The sequence below is a fragment of the Chiloscyllium punctatum genome, chromosome 10 (genome assembly GCF_047496795.1).
Source record: "Chiloscyllium punctatum isolate Juve2018m chromosome 10, sChiPun1.3, whole genome shotgun sequence".
In the NCBI taxonomy this organism is placed as follows: Eukaryota; Metazoa; Chordata; class Chondrichthyes; order Orectolobiformes; family Hemiscylliidae; genus Chiloscyllium; species Chiloscyllium punctatum.
In genome coordinates, this window is record NC_092748.1 from 41852628 (window position 1) to 41875618 (window position 22991).

Consider the following 22991-nt stretch of genomic DNA (forward strand, 5'->3'; position numbering starts at 1 on the left):
GTTTACTGGAGTTTAGAAAAATGAAGGGAGATTTGCTGAAAGCTTATTAAATTGTAACAGAGACAGATGTGTAAGGATGTTCCTGATGTTGGGGAGGGCTGAGATGAGGAGACCTTTTTTTTTCACCCAGAATAATGAGCCTGTGGAACTTTCTGCCACAGAAAGCGGTTGAGGCCAAAACATTGAATGTTTTTCAGACTGTATTAGTTATAGTTCTTGAGGCTAAATGTATTAAAGACTATGTGGAGAAAATAGGAGCAGGGTACTGAGTTGGATGATCAGCCATCATCATATTGAAAGATCGGGGATTTCACAGTGACTTGATCGTTAGCACTGCTGCCTCCAAGTGCCAGGAACACTGGTTCAATTCCAACCTCCAGTAACTCTGCAAACTCCACACAATCATTCTCCCCCTGTCCGCATGGGTTCCCTCTGAGTAGGTTAATGGATTGGCTGTGCTAAATTGCCCCATGTTGACCAGGGATGTGACGGTTAGGTTGGTTAGCCATGGGAAATGCAGGGTTACAGGGTTAGGATAGTGGGGGTGGGTCTTGGTGAGACCTTCAAAGTTGGCATGGAATTCATGGGCTGAATATTCCTACACTGTAGAGATTCTATAGTTCTAAGAATGGCAGAACATACTTTAGGGGCAAATGGCCTATTCCTGAACACAGAAATTAGCTGGCTGTTTCAAAAATTAAAACTTCTGTTTGGGGGAAAAAGCTACATCAGCTTGATTAAGGAAGTGGTTAAGCCTGTAACAAGGATCATTTAAGTAGAGGGTGTCTAAATGTGTGCATAATCAGTTTAGCAGAATAGTTAGAAGCTAGCCTTTAATCTCAACTGAACTTTTGAGAGAGCCCTCCTGCTTCTCCTCCATTACCTGGTCAGTCTTGTCCAAGGTGGAATATTGCTGCTACTATTCCACTTTTAAGTTCATTTGCGATGTCATGCTTGTACAGTATGCAACCATGAGAGAGACTGTGGAAAATTTGAAGAAACTTCCTCATATGGTTAAGTGAACTGACCCCTTTTTTGATATTATTGTTCTGATGTGTTCTGGAATAATACTTGTCCCCTAACTTTGTTTATATCTGTGCTGTTCAAATGCAGTGGGTTTGTGCATGTATCATGAATGATGTAAATGACTGTGTCACTGAACAACAGCAGTCATCTTGTCCCTCCTTCATGAGGTTGAAATTTGGAGAGAGGATGTATTTAGCGAACCATCCATTTATAATTGTATTGCAGCAGCATTCTGGTTTTCTGTTCTTGGCTGATTTTGTGATGACATTTGTCCTGAATTTAAATTCAATCAACTGAAGATTCAGGAATGGTTTAATACATAGGAGACAGTGAAGTCTGCAGATGCTGGCAATCAGAATTGAGTGTGTGTTGCTGGAAAAGCACAGCAGGTCAGGCAGTATCTGGGGAGCAGGAAAATCAAGCCCTGCATCAGGACTCTGGCCTGAAAAGTCAAATCTTTTTTTAAAAAAAATTTCCTGCTCCTTGTATGCTGCCTGAGCTGCTGTGCTTTTCCAGCACCCCACACAACCATGGTTTGATATATATCTAGTCAAGGTCCTTATGCACTGTTTCTGCTGGTGGACTTGACTTAATTTGCACCTTATGATTCAGTCTTTACTGCACGATCTGATGGGCTTTCAAAGAAGACACCGTTCCTCCACAGTATAAATATGTAGGATTCATACACACCCTGCCCCTTTATCTTGTTTCTAGAGATGGTTTTCTAACCCCAGCTGACATTTTCTTTGAGTTAGTGCTACAATTCCATTAGTGGAATTGTAACTTAGAAATTGAGTCAAAGAAACCACAGGAAGGAGAAGTTGAATCTGGTTTGTGGAGCTCCCTATTGTGCTGATTATCTCAAATAAGTCACCAGGAGTGCAGTAGCATTTAACATTTTTGTTTATTTTCAAATTCACTGGATGACTACTTTAATATTACTGTTATTTTGTGACTGCTACAGTTTTGCCAGCGGAAGTTCAAAGATTCAGAAACTTGACCTATCATCAGAATTGTTGAAATCACTTTTAGTATTTCTGAGTTAATTGCACATTTATTTTAATTTGTAGAGTCATGTTGGTCCTGTCCAGAATACTGTAATTCAGGATAAGCAGAAGCAGCTGGATCAGAAAGTGAAGAACATAAAGAGCAATGTTCAAGTATGTATGTAGATGGTCACAATTGAATAGTTTTCTTACTTTCCTCTATCATTGTGATACACTTGAATGCAAATTAACTAGAAATGTGTCATTCTTCCAAATCTGTTTTTTGAATTGCTTCTTAATTCTGTGCAGAAATAAACAAAATCTAGGGCAGATACTTAGAAATGAAGGGGAACCCCTGGTTGAATTATTCGCAGGCATTCTTTATTGCAGCACTACCGGCTCCCAACATGGGGCCTCTGGCTCTGAACCATCAACCTGTGGCAGGGAAGTCCTCCAATGAGCTGTCAAGGGCTTATGCTCAATGTCGATTCTCCTGCTCCTCAGATTAGATTAGATTCCCTACAGTGTGAAAACAGGCCCTTGGGGCCCAACAGATCCACACTGACCCTCCGAAGAGTAACCCACCCAGACCCATTCCCCTAACCTGTAATTACTCCTGACTAATGCACCTAACACTATGGGCAATTTAGCATGGCCAATTCTCCTAACCTGCACATCTTTGGACTGTGGGAGGAAACCCACGCAGACAATGGGAGAATGCAAACTCCACACAGGCAGTCACCCGAGACTGGAATCAAACCTGGGTCCCTGGCAATGTGAGCCAGCAGTGCTAACCACTGAGCCACTGTGCCGTCCAAGGATGCTGCCTAACCGGCTGTGCTTTTCTAGCATGTGATCAGGGGATGTCTTCAATGATGGCAAAATGCCAGCATGATCTCACAATCAAATCTACGTTATGCATTAAGAAACGTATCTGATCACCCACTTGGTTGGAGCAGACAACAGATCAAATTCCCAGACTGTTCCCTGGGAGATTTCTTTAAATGTTCATAATAGTTTGGGGAGTAGTCTTAGCTCTACCTCCAAGCCCACAATTAAGTGATTGTGAAATTTCAGCCCAGAATTATCTTTGGTTTGCCTGGAAATCTGACTGGAAGGAAATCAAATAGGCAAGATGGATAGAGGAACCAAAAAGGAGCCAGAATGCTAAGGCTATTGAGAGGTGAAGATTTAGGATCATAATTATTTTCTACATTTGGATATAGAACTTTAATATGAAGTTGCTTATTATCCAAATCTTTACAAAATAGTCGTATTGATTATTTTAGAATTGTTTGCTTGAAATATCAATAAGTTAAACTTCCAGGGTTTTCCTGAAGCTCTAATTCAGTTCCTAATTGTGAAGTTTGGAAGCTGCTTTGTGTGCATCGTTCTTCCTTAGTTTTAAACGGAAACTGAAGGGATTAAAGGCATGTAAAACTTTCAATCTAATCATCCAAGATTCGTGTTAATGAGTAACCTGTGTTTAGCATTATTGGATGGAACTATGACCTACAACAGAATTTGATAAATAGTTAATTTGCAACATAATTGAATTTCACAATTTTTCAATCATCCTTTGATTCATACCAAATGTTGGGTAGAATGAGTCACACTCTTGCTTGAACTTCAGATGGTCACTGCTTCAAGCTGTATTCCAAAACGTGAGACACAATCTGGACTATTTTGAGGAAGTACTGCATGATTTGAAAATGACACCATTTGGTTAAGTTATTAAACTTTTTCCAAATGAATAAGAAATATCCTGTTTTTTGAATCATAGAGAAACTGACCCATTTTGGTCCAACTCACCTATGCCGAACAAGTTTCCAAAACTGTAATAGTCCCATTTGCATGTAAAGTTACACATCTCTCTTAAACCTTTCCTATTCATGAACCTGTCTAAATTTCTTTTTATGTATTATATTTAAAATATGTACTGGCCTCTAGCAGTTTATACCATATACACACCTCCCTTTCTGTGGAAAAAGTTGGGCTTCAGGTCACTTTTAATCTTTTCTCTTCTCACCTTAAAATTACGTCCTCTAGTTTTGAACTTCTCCCACCCTAAGGAAAAGGTCTCTCCTACTGACCTGATTGATGCCCATCATGATTTTATAAACCTCTATAACCTCACCCTTCAAACTTCGACACTCCTAGGGAAAAAAGAGTCCTAGGCATTCAGCTTATTATAATAAATCCAACCCTCCAGTCCAGGTAACATCCATGTAAGTCTTTTCTTTACCCTTTCCAATTTAATAATATCCTTCCTGTAGCACAGTCACAAACTGTATGCAGTATTCCAAAACTGGCCTCACCAGTGTCATATACAACTGCAACAGGGAATTCTCTTGCATAACATCGTCCTCAACCAAAATCACTGAAACGAAACACATCCATTTTTTTCTAGGGAAGTACTGTGTGCAAATTAACTACCTTTCCCCACCCTTTATAACTATCAGTCCACTTTAAAATGTAATTTGTTTGTTGTTGAAGTATTTTGGGATTTAAGGTCTTGAAAAGTGCCATATGTAACAAAATAAAACAAAACTGTAGATGCTGGAGATCTGAAACAAAAACCAAATTTGCTAGCAAAACACAGCAGGTCTGGCAGCATAGGGGGAGAAAGCAGAGTTAACGTTAACTTTGCTTTCTTCCCCACAGATACTGTATAATATACTTTTGTTCTACTTGTTATTTGTTTTCCTGATGATAGGAGATCGAACAGGAAATCAAGTCTCTTGAAGATCTTCAAGATGAATTTGATTTCCGATCTAAAACTTTGCAAAGTCGAGGTAAGAAGTACATTTTATATTCTCGTGTACACAAAGGATGCTGGTGAAATAAATGGTGTAAATTGCTATTGTTTTCTGCTTTGCAGTCATATTAGGTACTTGTTATGTTACAAATTAAATTTGTCTGGTGTTTTGTATTCCATTCTCATTTTGCATGTAGAGCATGAAGTAAATGGTTTGGCTCAAAATGAAATTAAACAAGAAAAAGTCCTTCTTCATAATATGATGCTCAAGTTGGATTTGAAACGAAAGGTAAGCCATTATTAAGTGCTTGGCTATTGCCAATCTAATATTAATTGCTGTTATATTACACTTTAGGTAGCCATCTGATTCACAGCTTTTAAATTTCCATATTCAGAATTTAAGATGAAACTGAAATTCTTCATAAGCAACAACATATTGAGCAGTGAGGGGCAGAGTGGCCTACTCCTACTGGAGGATCACTCCAGAATTGTGACATTCTGATTTGAACCTTTTGAAATCTAGAAATGGGGTTGTTTATTTTGATGAATGCTCAAACCTGATTGCATTCTGAAACCACCATATAATTAATTCTTTGAAAATATCTAATCCTCTAAATGAGCTTGTATGTATTTTACATGAATTTTCTGGCACTGTTGTGCGCATATGCTGTAGAGTGAAGTATTTACATGACTGACTTGCACACGTTTTAAATGTAGAAAGCAGTAGCTCACTGATCTGTTGGTTGTAGGATGTAATCAATAAAACTGCCTCCCTCCTGAATGAAACTGAGCAAATTGAGGGAATTTTGATCAATGAAGAGTTAGTGGAATGGAAACGGAGACAACAGATCGCATGCATTGGAGGACCACCAAATACCTGCCTTGACCAGCTGCAACAATGGTTAGTCAGGCTTTTCTTTCCATAGTGTTGGAGCATTTTTCTGAGGTTTGCTAATAGCACACACAATTGATTTGAATTTTCCAGGGAATACCAGGAAGTCAGCTGGGTTACACAGCCATTTAGAAGCTGTGATTATATCAAACACTGATCATGGTAATCCAACAAAGAAATCTTAATTAAAGGGTAACTAACAAATCCTAAACCCCTTGCCAACAAACCATTTGGAAAGTCACCATATTTCTTTCTGTACTCTCCATTCTGCCATCTTTCCATGCAGTACTAGGTGCTTGTAAATGGGTAACTTGGACCAGCTTCCACCCTGGCTTCAACAATATATTTATCTTGCAGTATCACCCAATCTGTTTACATATAAAAGTAATCCCAGCTCCTGTGAAAACTATAAATTGGGACACTGAAAGGACTTGCATTGTGTGTGCTGACTTTCAAAATGGTGTTGTGGTTCTGTTCGCCGAGCTGGGAATTTGTGTTGCAGACGTTTCGTCCTCTGTCTAGGTGACATCTTCAGTGCTTGGGAGCCTCCTGTGAAGCGCTTCTGTGATCTTTCCTCCGGCATTTGTAGTGGTTTGAATCTGTTGCTTCCGGTTGTCAGTTCCAGCTGTCCGTTGCAGTGGCCGGTATATTGGGTCCAGATCGATGTGCTTATTGATTGAATCTGTGGATACGTGCCATGCCTTTAGGAATTCTGGCTGTCCTATAATAGTAGTGTTGTCCCAAACAGAACAGCCAGGGAATTCCTAGAGGCATGGCACGCATCCACAGATTCAATCAATAAGCACATCGATCTGGACCCAATATACCAGCCATTGCAACAGACAGCTGGAACTGACAACCGAAAGCGACAGATTCAAACCACTACAAATGCCGGAGGAAAGATCACAGAAGCGCTTCACAGGAGGCTCCCAAGCACTGAGGATGTCACCTAGACAGGGGACGAAACATCTGCAACACACATTCCCAGCTCGGCGAACAGAACCACAACAACGAGCACCCGAGCTACAAATCTTCTCTCAAACTTTCAAAATGGTCTTTATTTGTATTATAAATAAGATCAACCAAACATTTGGGAATTAGCTATATCTCCTCATGTGTTCCATGTCCTTACCTGGAATCATGCCTAATTCGGCAGCCTGTCAGAATGAGTTTTCAGTTCATTTTCTGTTTGCTGGGTCTACTATGGATTCTCACTCGTGTGGAACATATGCTGACTATGCCAGTGATACTCCGCTCCCATGAAAGAAAAAGCACTTAAAGGCCCTCTGTAGCTCACAATATCCATAGTTTAAAGCGGCAATTTGTATCTATTATAATGCAACTTCTTTGTGTCTGAAAAAGGTTTTATAGTTTGTACAAGTTTCATGGTTGTTTATTGGGAAAATAAGTTAATTGAAAATGTTAAATTTTAAGATTACATAGTTTTATGACAGAATGAAAAAAATGTGAGATGTAATATGCGGATAGTTTCAGTGATGGTTGTACTTACAGGTTCACGTTGCTAGCTGAGAGTTTGCAACAGGTTCGGCAACAGTTAAAGAAATTAGAAGAACTTGAGCAGAAATATTCATATGAAGGAGACCCCATTACTCAGAACAAACAATTTCTCGAGGAAAGGAACAATAATTTGTTTTGCAATCTTATTAAAAGGTAATAATTTTTTAAAGAAAGCTTGAAGAAACATGACTTTAATAAAAAAAAGTTAATACAAATTCCCTCTTTTAAACTTTGTAAGAACCATTTCTCTCTTTGCTGATGTTCCACAGCACAAAAAAAACAGAAAATAGGGCTTGGGTGACTGCTAATTTAGTGTGAGCCCATTTCACAGTAGTGGCGAAGATCAGTTTATGCCTATTGATCTTTCCTAGAGTTCTGTTGCATAAGTGTTGGCAGTAATCTTGTATCTTTTGGCCTTTATTCTGCTATCACCTGAGGTGGCGTGTTTTGCCAGGTTGTTTTAACCTAACCCAAAAAATTAACAAAATCAAGTTTAATCATTACTATTTGTCCCCAATAACCACTTTTCAACAATATTGACATTTTGCAGAAATAGTTATTTGTACACCGTATATTTCCATAGACGTTCCCAGTATCCTACCTAAAAGAGCTCGGTTAAAGTGAAAAAATTTTTTTTCACTCTCTCTCTAACTTGAGGTACCTGAAACTCAACCAATACCTCCAGTGGTATTTGTGCACACTCTTTCTTTCACGTGAATCACTAAATTCTTTTCAGATCTTCTCATTAACCTTTGTTACTCTTTGTTCTACCTCTTCTCTAGGTATATTGTAATGCCTTTCTTCTAAAATAAATACTACTTTTGATGATTTACATGAAACTGAAAGCATTTATGTTCCACTCTGTGTACTTCAGTTCCTTTGTGGTGGAGAGACAGCCTTGCATGCCAACTCATCCTCAGAGACCAATGGTCCTCAAAACTGGTGTGCAGTTTACTGTTAAGTTAAGGTTAGTGACTTTTTTAAACCTTTTGAGCAGAAATAACTTTCATGCTGAAAAATATCAAGTTTTGGGGTTGGTGTGGTATAAGACCGTTGATTGTTTTCTCAAAAAAAAATCAAATCTAAAGCTAAATTAAACTTGTCCCTGAACCGAAGTCTCATTTTCTCATCAAATTGATTTGAATGAGCTATTGGGAAGCTTCATGACTTTATTTTGATTGCCCTGAATAGGCCCCAATATTTCATGAGCTTGAGACCATGCAGTCTACATTGAAAGTGTTAAACGTTGAAGTAACTGGACACTGCAGCTGAAAAGTATGATGTTTTAAAGGAATAATTTTTTTACCACAGAATTTAATGATTACTGTGTAGATGCTTTATATGTTCTGTTGATGTGACAGTGTTTTAAAACATTCAAATAAAAATTTGATGCTAAGCTGCACAAAGGAAATGGTAGTAGTTTTCATAATTTTTATAACTGAAAATTAATTTGTAGTTTTGCCTTCCCAATCATAATGCATTATATGATGAACATCAGACTTTAAATTGAAATTTCTGTTTCGTGGTATTGTGGTTTTAAGTCCATCTATTTCCCTTCACTATCAAAAAGGCCATTTCTTGTCTGTGGAGAGTTACCTGTTATGTATTGTAGCATGGCTGTGGAGACCGATTTACCGACTGCATGTCTTCCACAATGCAGGCAAGGATGAATTATCTATCTTTTTGTTTTCCAGATTTGACAGTCGGTCATTCTAACTCTAGCTTTCTTCTTCCCTGTATACACTGCTATTTGAAAGAGGCAATACAACTACTGGAAATTGGTTCCTGGATTGTTCATTCTTGTCCACTTTCATCCCTATCTGCGCTGGGCATGCTTTCAAGGAATCCCTGAACTTTAATCTCAGTTTACCTCTCAGGTGGTGTCCAAGTTTCAGTCGTGATAATGTGACTCTCTTAATGATTTTATAATCCGTCAAACATCCACATCATCTCAGCTAAGTGTCAATTTCAGACTCTTTGAAGTACTTCTTCCTTGGGCATCAAATGGGAGGATAAATTGCCTATGATGGACCGATATGCATCTTATGTGGAACCTGTCCAATTGCTTAATATATCTGAATTGGTGGATTGCTCTCGGAAGGAAATTGGGAACTACCACAAGTTTGAGCATGGATTTTTGTTTTGTTTGCAAGTCTAATGTATCAACTCCAACAGAGTCTCTGTAAATGTACAAATTTACTCTGATATTTCTCTTTGCCACCTCTGTTAATGCAGACGTTTCTGACATTTGTGCTTCCAAAATCCATGCCATTACCCATAACTTTCGGAGTTGTGTTATTGATCGTTTTAGTGGGTAGGCCATAGTCAGTCACTTTAGAAAATTATGTTGCCACTTGTTATGTCAAAGATATCAGTGGGTTCAATCATTGCTGGCAACCCTGGCCATTATTTCATTGTGAAACTGCCATCTTAGGTTTATAGCTCTATCAGGAATACCAGGGTTTGGCTATGTTTTTCCACAAGCCCCATCTATTTACTGTCAAAGGATTTTGACAGGGTGGTAATGGCACAATGAGTTTCTGTAATGCAGTATTTCACTTTTGTATTTGCTGAAAGGGTTCCAAAGGTTTGTAAGTTTCTCTTGGGACCTTGTCTGAGCTTGGTGTCGCCCTTGAGACTGACTATCTGACAGCTTTGTCCACTTCCACATGAAAAGCTTCCTGTCAAGATTTTCATTTTGGGCCAGTTTGAAACTTGTCCAAACTTGCCTAATTTACGGTTAAGCGTGTGCGTAAGGTGTTAATTTCACTGCTCTTTGATAATGTCCCATCGGGGAGATTCCTTGCAAGCATAGAGAAAAGTAAGTCACATGAGACAGAACCTTATTCTATCTTCATGGCTTTACAGAAATTTCTCATGCCATGCTAATTAGTCTAGCATGAAGCTTGTACCCTATCCACCATCTCTTGGTGGTTCCCTTTGCTGTCCTGGAGTGAAATCTTAGGTCAGCTGTACATTCGTTTCCTAGCCATACTGCATTTTTCTCCTGTAACAGTGCCTTAATTTGATCATCATTTTCATCAAACCAATCTTGATGGACTTTTCACTGTTCTCAGGATAGCGTTGGCAGCTTCCTGAAGTATCGATTTGAAGTTTGACTATGCTACTTCAGAGAAAACGCAAATGATGTTGGAGAACATGTCTAAGCCCAAGTCTGAGCTTGAATTGTTCACCGGACACTCCGAATGCCAGTTTCTACACATCTCACTTTCTTGGCATTTTGGACTTTTTGGTGATGCTGAATTTCATCTTGAGTGAAATATCTGCTCCTCTCATAACTTTGGTGATCAAACCATCTTTAGTGTTGTTCTGTTTTTATATTTTGCCTGCTGTCTAAAAATGGTGTTACTGATTGACGTATCGATAGTCATGGAGTTGTACAGCATGGAAACAGACCCTTCGGTCCAAATATCCATGCCAACCAGATGTCCCACCTGCCAGCACCCACCCCATATCGCTCCAAACCCTTCCTATTCATATACCCATCCAGGTGCCTTTTTAAATGTTGCAATTGTATGAGCCTCCACCAATTTCCTCTGGCAGCCCATGCACACCACCCTCTGCGTGAAAAACTTGCCCCTTCGGTCCCTTTTATATCTTTCCCCTCTAACCCTAACCTATGCCCTCTAGTTCTGGACTCCCCCACCCCAGGGAAAAGACTTTAATCATTAGGGGCACAGATAGGATAAATAGATAATGTGACTGCAAATAACAGCAAGAGTATGTGATTGCAGCTACATTTCCCCACACCTTGATTCTCTAAGACATTCTACTGTGACCGTGATAGTGAAGTCCTCTAATCCTGTGGCGGTATTTGCAATCGCTTTATCCAACACATCCCCACCTACCTCAAGGTAACTGAGTGATGATAACTGACAACCTATCCTGGACTTCCCACGGAGATCTGAGGGTCAAGAAGGCACAACAACGCTGCATCTTCCTTGGGCAGCTCAGGAAATTTAGCTTGTCCATACTGTCTGGGTGTGTAAGGGCCTGGTGTGGCATCTGCTTTGCCCAGAACTGTAATAAATGTGCACAGTCCAGATCATCACAGAAGCCAGCCTTTCATCCATGGACTCCATTTACATGGTTCACTACTGTGGAAAGACTGCCACATCAAAGACCTATCGCACCCCAGTAGTGATGTCCTGCTACCTCTTCCATTAGGCAGAAGATACAGAAGCCTGAACACTCACCAGCAGGTACAGGAACAGCTTCTTTCCAGCTGTTATTAGACTGATGAATGGATGTCTAGCCTCAAATAATGCTGAACGTGCTTGCTTACTCTAATATGTTCGTAAACAAACCTTTGTCACGTGTACAGAGGTACAGTTAAATCAGTCGATCAAAGGTTATCATAGAGTTTATCTTTGATACTATTATTGGGACATTTGTATGGATGATTGTAGCAAACTTGTTGACAAGAGGTAGGTGTACCCAGAGAGTGTATCCAAGCTTGTTGCACAGTCAGACTTGATAGCCTCGCTCACATCTAGCTCTCATGCTTGGTTTTAAGCCTATGATGCATGAAAATAGGGATTTTAAGAATGTAAGTGGCAAATGGGAAGAATCAAAACCACTACTAATTAATAGCATAAGAAAATATTGTAACTTGGACACAAGGCTGTGGTTTTTTCTTTAATCAGCTATTAAGGTTCCCCTCTCTTTTTTTACAGGCTGCTGGTAAGGCTACCAGAACTAAATTACCAATTGCGTGTAAAAGCATCCTTTGACAAGTACGTAACATTATATTACTTTCATGTGTGTTTTGCTGCAAATTGTAAGAGTCACCTGATGAGGCAAAAGTAATAATTTAACACTAATTAAAGGCTGGTTAATAGTCATTATATGATATATGACCATGAGTCAACAAAAAATTAGTTCCAATCCATATTGGTTTCATAGTAGCATTAAACAATATACCAGAATATATCCTAATTTCTTAGAAAATGTCTTAAAAATCAATTTTGTCATTAAATATGCTATTTTAAGAGTTTTGCCTTAAGAATATGATTTAATAGTGTGATATATTTTTAGGGGTGTAGCTGAAGCAGGATGTAATAATGTATTGTACTTCCAGGGATGTAGCTGAAACAGAATGTAATAGTGTAATGTATTTTCAGGGATGTCGCTGAAAAGTGTGCTATAAAGGGGTAAGTATAGAATTATTTCTGTTGATTTTTATATTTTACTTTTTTTAGTTTTGCTTTTTCTCATGCATGCAGTTTACTCTGTCCCTTACTTTCTCATAGATTTAGAAAATTTAACATACTAGGAACTAACACCAAAGTGATGAACATGGAGGAATCAACAAATGGAAGTTTAGCTGCTGAGTTCAGACATCTGGTAGGCCAATGAAAATCATTATTTGGTTCAGTGCATTCACCAACTATTTCAGTGAAATAGTTATAGTTCAGTTTAATAATGAAATTTACAAAGGAAAGTACACATTTTTCACCTCTCGAATGTAATTATGTAATTTGTTCCTGCATTGTAGCAACTGAAGGAACAGAAGAATGCAGGAAGCCGAACAACAGAAGTAAGTGTTATGATGTGATTACCTCCAAGCTCAACTTCTTCAACACCTCCTCTTTAGCTTTCAAAGGCACTCTAAAAACGCAGCTTCTTCAAAACACCAATTCCCGCTTGCCTAACATTTTAGTTATTGCTGACCACCTTATCTCTCTCCACCAATGCATTGAAAGCAAAATCTTTTTATGCAGTATTGCTTTTTTCAAAATACTTTCATATTGGGTTTTTAAAATCAAAATTAATTTTCTAATCTGATGTTCCAGGGTCCTCTTATTGTAACTGAGGAACTTCACTCCATCAGCTTTGAAACCCAGTTCTGTCACCAAAATCTGATAATTGATCTAGAGGTGAGTTTCCAGGACAAAACAATAAGCATTTCTATAAATTTAAGGAGCAGTTTTAAGTCCAATTCCATGCTTTTGTCAGTTCAACGTGTAAACCTTGGGATGTCAGTATCCCAGGCAAGTGTGGCATTAATTGTCAATTACTAGTTACTCTGAGATGGTTGTGATGGGATCACCTTCTTTAAACAAAGTAAGTGTAATATGGCTGAATTTAAAACTAAATCTCATGGTTTTTGTTTTTAATGCCTGTTTGTTTATTTTACAAAATTAGGAGGAATTAAGTAGATTATTAACCTCTTCAGTGGAACTTTCACTGTTTACATCTGATAGTATTAAGAAGGTGTTTTGAATTCTTTGGAATGTTTAACTATTTGAAATGCTTCTGACTTCGTTTGTCCTCCATTTTTGCAGATTACATCTTTACCATTGGTAGTGATATCCAACGTTAGCCAGCTGCCCAGTGGTTGGGCTTCTATTTTGTGGTACAACATGCTTGTAAGCGAGACTAAGGTATATTCTGTCATATTTTAACTGGTATTGTTGGATAACTTTGCAAAGAGTCACTTTTTTATGTATGTTCAGGCTATAATGTGTTTACATTATTGGGATACTTTTCCAATTTTCCAGTAAGTACAGTCAGCCTTGTCAATTAAGTGTATATCAGAAGTTTAGATGTTGTGATACATATTTTAATGTGGGCAATGCTCCTTGCCAAGAGCAGTGTACAAAATGTTTATCCATTAATCTTATGGATTCTTCTAGGAACTTAATTATTAAATTATCTTAGCCACCACTTTTAAATATTAATTTCCTCCATCACTTAGCATAGATTGGTAGCATTTATAAGACTCATTTCACAGTACCTTGCAAACCTACAACCTATACCACCTGGAAGAATAAAGACGATAGCCAGATGGAAACATGACCACCTGTTAGTTCTCCAAGTGACTCAACGTTTCCGACATGTTCTTCACTGGCTGGAGGTATACATATGCCACACAGACTGCAGTAGTTCAGGATGGTGATTTCATCTCCACTTTTACAAAGGCATTAGAGATTAGCATTAAATTCTGACCTCCCCACTAACAGCCATATCTCTTGAACAAGTTTTTTTTCTAATTATTCTTAAATTGCTGATATTTCTGTGCTCATTTATTTGCAAGGTTTGAACTATTAAAATGTGTAAAGTGGAGTTATTGGATACTTGAATAGTGACTGTTTTCATAGTTTTCTTAATAATGTTTTACATTTTAGTAACTATTGTGCAAAGTTTGGAACTTATTCCTGTTTCACCAACCATGAGTTGTTTCTCTAGTATATTGACGTGCAACTCTGCACCATGAAAAGATGATACCTCTTAGATAATCATCTTTGACTGAATTATATTTGTGAAATTTGGAAAAACATAACTTGAGGCAAGATTTGCCTCAAGTGTAATCATGTGTAGAATTTAATCAGCCCAGAATATTTGATCTGAGCAATCCTAAAGTATGTTATTTAGTTTAAACATGAGGTTTTGTTTTCCTCTTTCTTCAGACCTTGGCTTTTTTCTCCAACCCTCCAGCTGCCAAGTGGTGTCAGCTATCTGAGGTACTGAGTTGGCAATTTTCCTCCATCACCAAACGAGGCCTGAATGCTGAACAGCTCAGCATGCTGGGAGAGAAGTTACTAGGTAGGATCATGGAAGAATCAAAAACCTGATTAGTTGAAATGGAAAAGTACTGCAGTTTGTACTCCTACCAGAACAGACTGATGCATAACTCCTGTCATTGTGTGTTATTCTTGGAGTAAGTCCTAGGAAACAAAGCACCCTAGTTGTCCTTGAAAGCTTTGAAGGGCACACTATTTAATTGGAGAGTTGTTCTTGTATATTGAATGTAATGTATTTTGCTCAAGTCAATTTCCTTTGAATGAGTCAGCCAGATCATATGTTGCACTCAGCACTTTTATGTGATCCATGGAGTCCAATCATTTCAGTACAAGTGTTTGGCATTTGCACCTCCTGCTAGTGAGTGCATGGTTGAAGCACCTTTTAATGACATTTTGTCTAATAAATATATTGTAATATTTAATTTTCTTGTTGACTCTCAAAATCATAGGTATTGTTATGCTTGATCATTGTATGTATTGACTGCACGTCCATACATAAACTTGCAAATGTATGTCTTTTTCCATTTTAAAATTCTGTAAAACTATTTGAACATAATGGTCATCAAGAAACATGTATGCAGCTGAGAAAGTTGTTCACCTGTTTTTCTGCCATTATATCAGGTGGTGATGATTCTTAATGTTGTGGGATTATAACTGTTTTAAAAGAAAGCAATTTCCCTGGAAGAGTTTTGTTGTAACTTTGAAGAACGCATGTTTAGGAGAGCTAAATAAATAAGTTAATGCATCTTCAAAAGTAACACTGAATACTGCACAAAAAAAATAGCAGAAGTAGGAGAATTGGAACTTTGCAAACATACCTGCTTCTGAAAATTTTTTTTGTTGGTTAGAAGCATTTGGTAAAATGTGAAAATTGTTGAACTTACAACTTGAACTGTCTTTATGTAGGTACAAATAATTGCTTCAATGACAGTACCATTCCATGGACACGATTCTGCAAGGTAACTAGTTAATTCTAAATCAATGTTTTTGCTATAAATTTAATTTAAAAATTTCATGTTTTGTTTGATTACTGTTAACGATCATGCAGGAGAACCTGAATGAAAAGCCTTTCTCATTCTGGCTGTGGATTGAAGGGATTTTGGAGTTGATCAAAAAGCATCTCCTGCCTCTCTGGAATGATGGGTAGGTAACATTATGCTGAGCATAATAACCATGTAAGTTAATACATTAGATTTTCATTTGTATCATCTGACTTTAACAGCACAAACATGGGAAAATTAACACAGGTTTTGATCATTTCAGGTGGATCATGGGTTTTGTGAGTAAGGAAAAAGAACGTGCTTTACTGAAGGGTAGGCAACCTGGTACCTTTTTGCTGAGGTTCAGCGAGAGCAGTAGAGAAGGTGCTATTACTTTTACCTGGGTGGAAATATCACCAAGTGGTGAGTGGCTTGAATTCTTTGCTGTATAAGTCTTTTGGTTGGTTAGCAATATAAATTCATCAGAATTTATTAGTTCTTGAAATGTTTTTTTTTAAAAAAGGAAGTTGTGCTTTTCTGTTGGGATCAAGATTTTTATGGTACATTAGTAATGAGTCTTATGCCAACAAATCAAGAATAAATTCTCTTGCTAAACAAAGCTTCCTAAATTTCCATTTATTTTTGAAGATTGTGGTGATTATCTAAAACTGTATATTCAGGTTTGTTAAAAATATATAAATTAATAGCATATTGTAAATCTTCAACTGTGCCATAAATTGAGTGGTAATGTAATTAATGGGCTGCATGTCATGTTGGGACTCAGTTACAAGATATCAATATTTCTGTTGGGGGGACAGCCCTCATTCACCTCACCTGATAAGAGGAACCCCTGCCCCCTCCCAGATAGGGGTAACCACCTTCCTTCTGAACAGCACCCTGGGCTGCTAGGCTGACTGTACTTACGAATATAGTCCCATATAGGTGTGTAATTTTAAACATCTATTCTGTACTTATGAATGTTTAATATTGTCCTGTGTTGTGCTTTGATTAGCATACAAATTGACTTGTGAACAGAATCTGTTTGCAAATCCAGGGACTGTCTGTATTTTTTTTTTGATGGGACATTTTAAAAAATGCTAGTATTTTTTTAAAGAAACCTCACCCGTGTGTCACAATCCACTGGGTTGAGAATGTCCCTTAAGTAGCATATCATTTGCTAGCACCAGCATCATCTAGGGTGCAAATATGTGTAACTTTTTTTTTTCCCTCCCAGATGAATCTCAATTTCACTCAGTGGAGCCATACACAAAGCATCAACTGTCAGCAGTAACCTTCCCAGACATCATTCGTAATTACAAAGTTATGGCAGCTGAAAATATTCCAGAAAATCCATTGAAGTATTTGTATCCTGAGGTGCCAAAAGATCAGGCATTTGGAAAATATTACTCCAGACCAAAAGATCGTAAGTATAGTTGGTCATGAAGTAAGATTTTCTGTTTTTAAGTTGAAATAATAATTGGTGCAATAGAATTAAACATCTTGGTTGAATGATTGAGAAGATTAAAGCACATGGAATTGAGGGAAACTTTGTGAAACTGATCAGAAACTAGCTAAGTAAGTGAACACACAGGGTAGTGGTAAAGGCTGTTTGAGTGACTGAAGGCCAGTGTCCAGCTGTATACCACAAGGATTAGTACTGGGATCCATGGGGGTGGTGGGTGGGGGTGGGGGGGGGGTGGGGGGAAAAGAATATTAAGCAAATTTGTAGACAACACCAAGATTTAGTGGTTAATAGCGAAGACTATGGTTATAGGTTACAGGAAGGTATAGTCTGTCGGATGGACAGACCAGTGGCAGATTAGTATTTAACCCTGATAAGTGTGACATGATGCACTTTGGAAGAAGAAACAAAATGAGGGAGTATTTATTGAATGGCAGGACACTGGGTAGCTCGGAGAAAAGAGGGAACTCTAGGTAATTTTTCATGGATCCCTGAAGTTGGCAGAGCACATGAATAGGTTAGGGTTAAGAAGGCTTATGGGATGCCTGCTTTCATCAGTCGTGGCATAGAGAATTAGAACAAGGAGGTAATATTGGAGTTGTACAGAGCATTGGTCAGGCCGCAACTGGATTAGTATGTAGAGTTCGGGTTGCCTCACTATAGGGAGGAAGTGATGACACTGGAAGGGGTACAGAAAAGGTTCACCAGTATGTTGCCTGGGATAGAGAAATTGAGCTATAAGGAAGGATTAGATAGGCTTGAATTGTTTTCTTTTAAAGCAGAGAAGACCTGAGGGGGGGACGTGATTGAGGGGTATGGACAGGATGAATAGAGAGCAGCTGTTCCCCTTGATTGACCCTCAATCATGAGAGGGGATAGTTTTGGGGTAAAGGGCAGGAGATTCAGAGGAGATTTGGGAAAATGATTTCTCACTCATTGGGTGGTGGGAATCTGGAATGTACTGCTGGGAAAGATAGTCGAGACTGGAAACCATACAACGTTTTTAAAAAAAAATTGGATGAGTACTTCAATTATCATAAAATTCAAGGATATGGGACAAGTGCAAAAAATGAGGATTAGTGTACTTTTAGTGCTGACTCGATGGGCCAAAAGGGCCTTATCTACGCTGAATGGAGTTGATTTGATTTATTATTGTCACATGTACTTAGGTGCAGTGAAAAGCTTTGTTTTGCATTCAATACAGGCAGATTATGTTTTCCAATTGCATAGGGAAATAGAGCAGAGCGAACAGTACAGTATTACAGCTGCAGAGAAGATGCACACAGAGTGAGGTTAACATTAAATGTAAAATTGAGGTCTAATCAGAAAGTGAAGGCCAATATCATTTGCCTTTCTTCCTAACTACTTGCACCTGCATGCTTGCTTTTAGTGACAATTGCACAAGGACATAAAAGTCCTTTGTAACTCAACAGTTCCCAAACTCTCATAATTTAAATAATAATCTGCCACTATTTTCTTACTGAAATGGATAACTTCACATTTGTTCACGTTTTGCTGCATTTGCAATACATTTTCTGCTATCTCAACTTGTCTAAATTGCTCTGAAGGCACCCTCTATAGCACTCCCACCTAGTTTTGTGTTAGAAAATATGGAAATATTGTATCATTTGATTTCCTCATCTTCAGTTCAAAGCTCCACAACCACCTGTCAGTTGTTCTGCTGCATCTCTGATATTTAATACTAAACAGCCAATTTCTCCTTGGCTTTTAGAACTGCTGTTTGTCACTCAGATGCTGTTTATTCAGGGACCACATTCCGTTCTTAGGTCATTTGGAACACTTTGATTCCTATGACATGCTGTCCTGATGTTTGTTAAATGGGTATAGTTTGAGTGATCCACATGACTTGGCCTGACAATGTAGTTTGACAGTCTGCCATCACCAGTAGGTATAAACTAAAGATCATTGATTCTCCTCTCCTTTAGCTTCAGAGCCTATGGATGTAGATGACTCCAAGACCAGTGGTTATATAAAGACTGAACTGATCTCTGTATCTGAAGTGTAAGTAACCTCTAATAAGTCATCTTTTCCTCCAAACTGTTTTAATATATGCATAATCTTGTTTACTGCCTTTCCTATACAAAACCATAAGACAGGAGCATAATTAGGGCTTTTGAATATAGTTGATATGTTTCTCAACCCCATTCTCCTGCCTTCTCCCCAATTCTCTGACCAATCAAGATAGATTAACCTCTGCCTTAAATAGACTCAATGACTTGGCCCTCACAGACATCTGAGGCAATGGGTTTCACAGATTCGCCAACTTATGGCTGAAGAAATTCCCCCTAATCTCAGTTTTAAACTTCCCTTCACTCTGAGGTAGTCCTGTCAACTCCTAGTCTGACTTACATGTCCGCTCTATCCAGGCCTTTCAGTACACAGAGGAACTTTGATTATCCAAAGTCGATGGGCAGGCAGGTTTTCGTTCAGAATTGGTTATTGGGTTAATTGATTTGACTTTTAAGGAAGCTGCACTGCATGCAATTGCATTAAAAAGCAAGTTTACAGAGTTTTTATTGCATTCAGTTGCTAAAATTTGTACAAACACTGGATATCGCTTAAACGTTCATGACATTTTGCAAATCCGATCAGTTTGTGTACTTGTACAGTAAATAAAATTCATTGAGGTGGAGGTTGGTTATTATTTCTGAAGAAAATATCCAACCACTGTTGCTTGAGATGCTGCTGTCTCTTTTTATGCCAGTGATGTCATTTGGCAAAGTTGCAGCAACTTAACGGCATCGACTTCGCCTTGTGCTTCGTACTTCTCCATGAAAAGTTGCAAACTGTCAATAGCTTCATCAACTGGGTCTGGAGAAGGTGTTCTTTTCTGCTGTTCTTCTGTGACTATATTGACTATCTGATCAGCACAGAGTGTCTCTGTTCTGATGGCGTTGTCACAGTTCACCCAAGCATCAATCTCCAGTCTCTACAAAGTCTCCTAAACCCAGTTGTCTGTAGTTTTCGGTGATGTCAGTGCTGAGTCTTTGTTCTGGACAGGTGTCCTGTTCACTCGCAAGGCTCCCAGCACACAAGCCATTGTACCAACACTCCGCGATTGTCAATGGCTTGATGTGGTCCTAAGGTTCAGCAAGCGTGAACAGAGCGTCTTTGACTGTGAATGTCTTCATAATTTCCTGCAGTTCTTTCTCTGCATTGTCTTTACCCAGTACAGCATGTTACAATGATAATATTTTTTCATAATTGCGATGATTCCCTGATCAAGCGGCTGTAACATTGTTTTTTTTTAAAACCAGCCAACACCACTTCAAACACTTGATAGCTCCGTCTGCTGATTCTAACTGGCTGCCTTTCAATGTATGACCCTAAGTTGTCAACAAGCAGAAGGGCATATTGCTGGAGTCCAGCGCTTGCCAAATGTGATCTGACAGCAGGGACAAAATCTTAATGGAACCAGGATGAGAAAAGTGGATGTCATCCATACCTTATTTTATGCTTGGTACTTCACAGCAAATGAGGTCTTGTCACAGTTCTTGAAGCAACATGAATTAGCTTATCACCCGATGCAGTTAAGTGGTAATTAGAGTACTGGTGGTGGTGACACAAGTAAACATTGTGATGCAATCCGTCTGCACTTTGTCCTGACACCTGCTTTTCCATAGTGGATGCAAGTTTTTTTTAATCCAGCAGTACATGTCAAACCAATCCAATTTCATCAGCATTGTACAACTGTTCAGGTTCATACTTTCCTTCATGAATGGTGGATTGCAGTTTCTACCTGTAGCCTTCCACTCTCCAAGAATGCTGAGTTGCCTAATGCCGTGACAATGTTTGAAGCACCATAACCAGCCCAATGATACGGTGACCAGATTCACCAGTGTGGAATCGTTCATGGAAACTGGCAAAGTTTTCTAGTATCTGGCCAGATATGGGAATTCCCTTTACACACTGCTGTGCAAACGACAAAAACATAGTTTGGTCGAGTTGTTTATCCTTTCCTGCCTTCATGGATTTTCTTTTTAGAGCATTTGCAGTGTCACTTTGGCTAATGAATTTCTCAATCGCTATCTTTGCTTTCTGATGTCTGATACTGTCCCTATTCCAGCGTTTTACTCCTGTGCAATCTTTGATACCTTTTCACCACTATCCAGAATGCTGTGAAATCTCGTTTTTCTATTCAATTGTCACTGTGGTCTGATTTCTCTTCAGACATGGTAAGTACGTACAACAAACCTGATTGGTTAGACCAGATATGAACTCGGAAAAGTCAGAGGGAATGATGACTCTACTGATTTTGTTGTGCATTTTAACTCCTTTTTTATGTATTAAAATTCTTCCAACACTGCAACAATTTACTGACTAAGATTGTTGCACCAGTGTCATTAACACCGCTTTGCAACATTTGCATATCATTTTCAGTGCAGGTAACTCTCATTTACCCTGTACAGTTAACAAAAGATGTGATGGTGGCACCATTGTCGGTAACATCGTTGTTGTAGTGGTTTCACAGGACCTTCAGATAATTGAGACTCCTCTGTACTGTAAGTTTCAATCAGCTTCTCCCTCGTTCTTCTAAACTCCGTCGAGTACAGACCCAGAGTCCTCAAGCACTCTTATGACAAGCCCTTCATCCCTGGAATCTTTTGTGAACCTCCCTCTGGACCCCCTCCAAAACCAGCACATCCATCCTTTGATATAGGGCCCAAAGTGCTCACAGTATTCCAAACGTGGTCTGACTAGAGCCTTATACAGCCGCAGCAGTACATTTCTACTTCTGTATTCTAGCTGCCTTGAAATGAATGCTAACATTGCATTTGCCTTCTTAACTGCCAACCGAACTTGCATGTTAATCTTGAGAGTCCCTTTGTGCTTAAGACTTCTGAAGCCTTCCCCCATCAGGAAAATAGTCTACTTGTCTAATTCTTCCTACCAAAGTGCATAACCTCAAACTTTCCCACGTTGTATTCCATCTGCCATCCTTTACTCTCTCCTAGCCTATCCAAGTCCATCTACAGCCTCCCCACTTGTTTAGCACTACCTCCAATAATCTTTGTCATCTGCAAACATGGCAACAGTGCCCTCAGTTCCTTGAGCCAGATTGTGAATGTATAACATGAATAGTTGTGGTCCCTGTAGAACTCCACTAGTCACTGGCTGCCATTCTGAAAAAGATCCCTTTATCACTATTATCTACTTTCTGCCGTTAGCTGTCTATGCCAGTATCTTGCCCTGAACATACTAACTTATTTTTTTTTCTCCTTTCCTGCAGTAGTGCTTATTTTTTCCCCAGCACCCATGGTGTGTGTGTGTGCAGGTGTGAGACACAGTGAAAGACACAAGGTGCATGAATCTTTATTCAATTTCCACCACCAGGAAGAAAGGAAATACCTGAGTGGCCAGTGACAAGCAGTGCCCTTCACATCAAAGGCGATGCTGTGTGATCACATACTGACTTTTATTTAAGCAGCCTCCCAGAATTCAATTAGATCACGTCCACTGGCTCGCATTTGTCTAACTTGTTGCCTCCTCTCAGAATTTTAGCATTTGTCAGGGATAACCTCCCCTTGCCAAACCTGTGCTGACTAAGGCATATTTTACTATGCATTTCCAAGTATTCTGCAATCTCATCCTTCATTGCAGGCTAAAATTTTACCAATGACTGAGTTAGGCTAACTGGCATACAGTCTCCTTCTGCCTCCTTGCCGTTAAGAGGGGTGTTACATTCTCCATTTTCCAGTCCTCTCTGAAAGAGCACTGCTACTGCCTCTACAATATCCTCAGCTATGTCCATCTGGTTGAGGATTTATCCTTCAGATGTTTCAGCTTCCCCAGCATCATTA

The 22991-nt window shown here is 38.9% G+C and overlaps 1 protein-coding gene across 2 annotated transcripts in view; it reads left to right on the forward strand.

Annotated features, from left to right (window-relative positions):
* The window catches only part of LOC140482066 (signal transducer and activator of transcription 1-alpha/beta-like), a 45798-nt gene that overhangs the window by 15342 nt on the left and 7465 nt on the right, over window positions 1–22991 (forward strand). Inside the window, exons 5-22 of one of the 2 annotated variants that reach the window (XM_072578974.1) lie at window positions 2097–2186; window positions 4729–4807; window positions 4968–5059; window positions 5520–5671; window positions 7175–7333; window positions 8055–8147; window positions 11878–11937; window positions 12325–12354; window positions 12454–12547; window positions 12699–12740; window positions 12997–13080; window positions 13489–13587; window positions 14614–14749; window positions 15634–15685; window positions 15766–15870; window positions 15991–16130; window positions 16942–17130; window positions 19116–19191. In XM_072578974.1, the coding sequence (XP_072435075.1) occupies window positions 2097–2186; window positions 4729–4807; window positions 4968–5059; window positions 5520–5671; window positions 7175–7333; window positions 8055–8147; window positions 11878–11937; window positions 12325–12354; window positions 12454–12547; window positions 12699–12740; window positions 12997–13080; window positions 13489–13587; window positions 14614–14749; window positions 15634–15685; window positions 15766–15870; window positions 15991–16130; window positions 16942–17130; window positions 19116–19191 (1772 nt within the window). Of the gene's footprint in view, window positions 1–2096; window positions 2187–4728; window positions 4808–4967; window positions 5060–5519; window positions 5672–7174; window positions 7334–8054; window positions 8148–11877; window positions 11938–12324; window positions 12355–12453; window positions 12548–12698; window positions 12741–12996; window positions 13081–13488; window positions 13588–14613; window positions 14750–15633; window positions 15687–15765; window positions 15871–15990; window positions 16131–16941; window positions 17131–19115; window positions 19192–22991 lie in introns of both variants that reach the window. The other variant, XM_072578975.1, reaches the window with a different exon arrangement.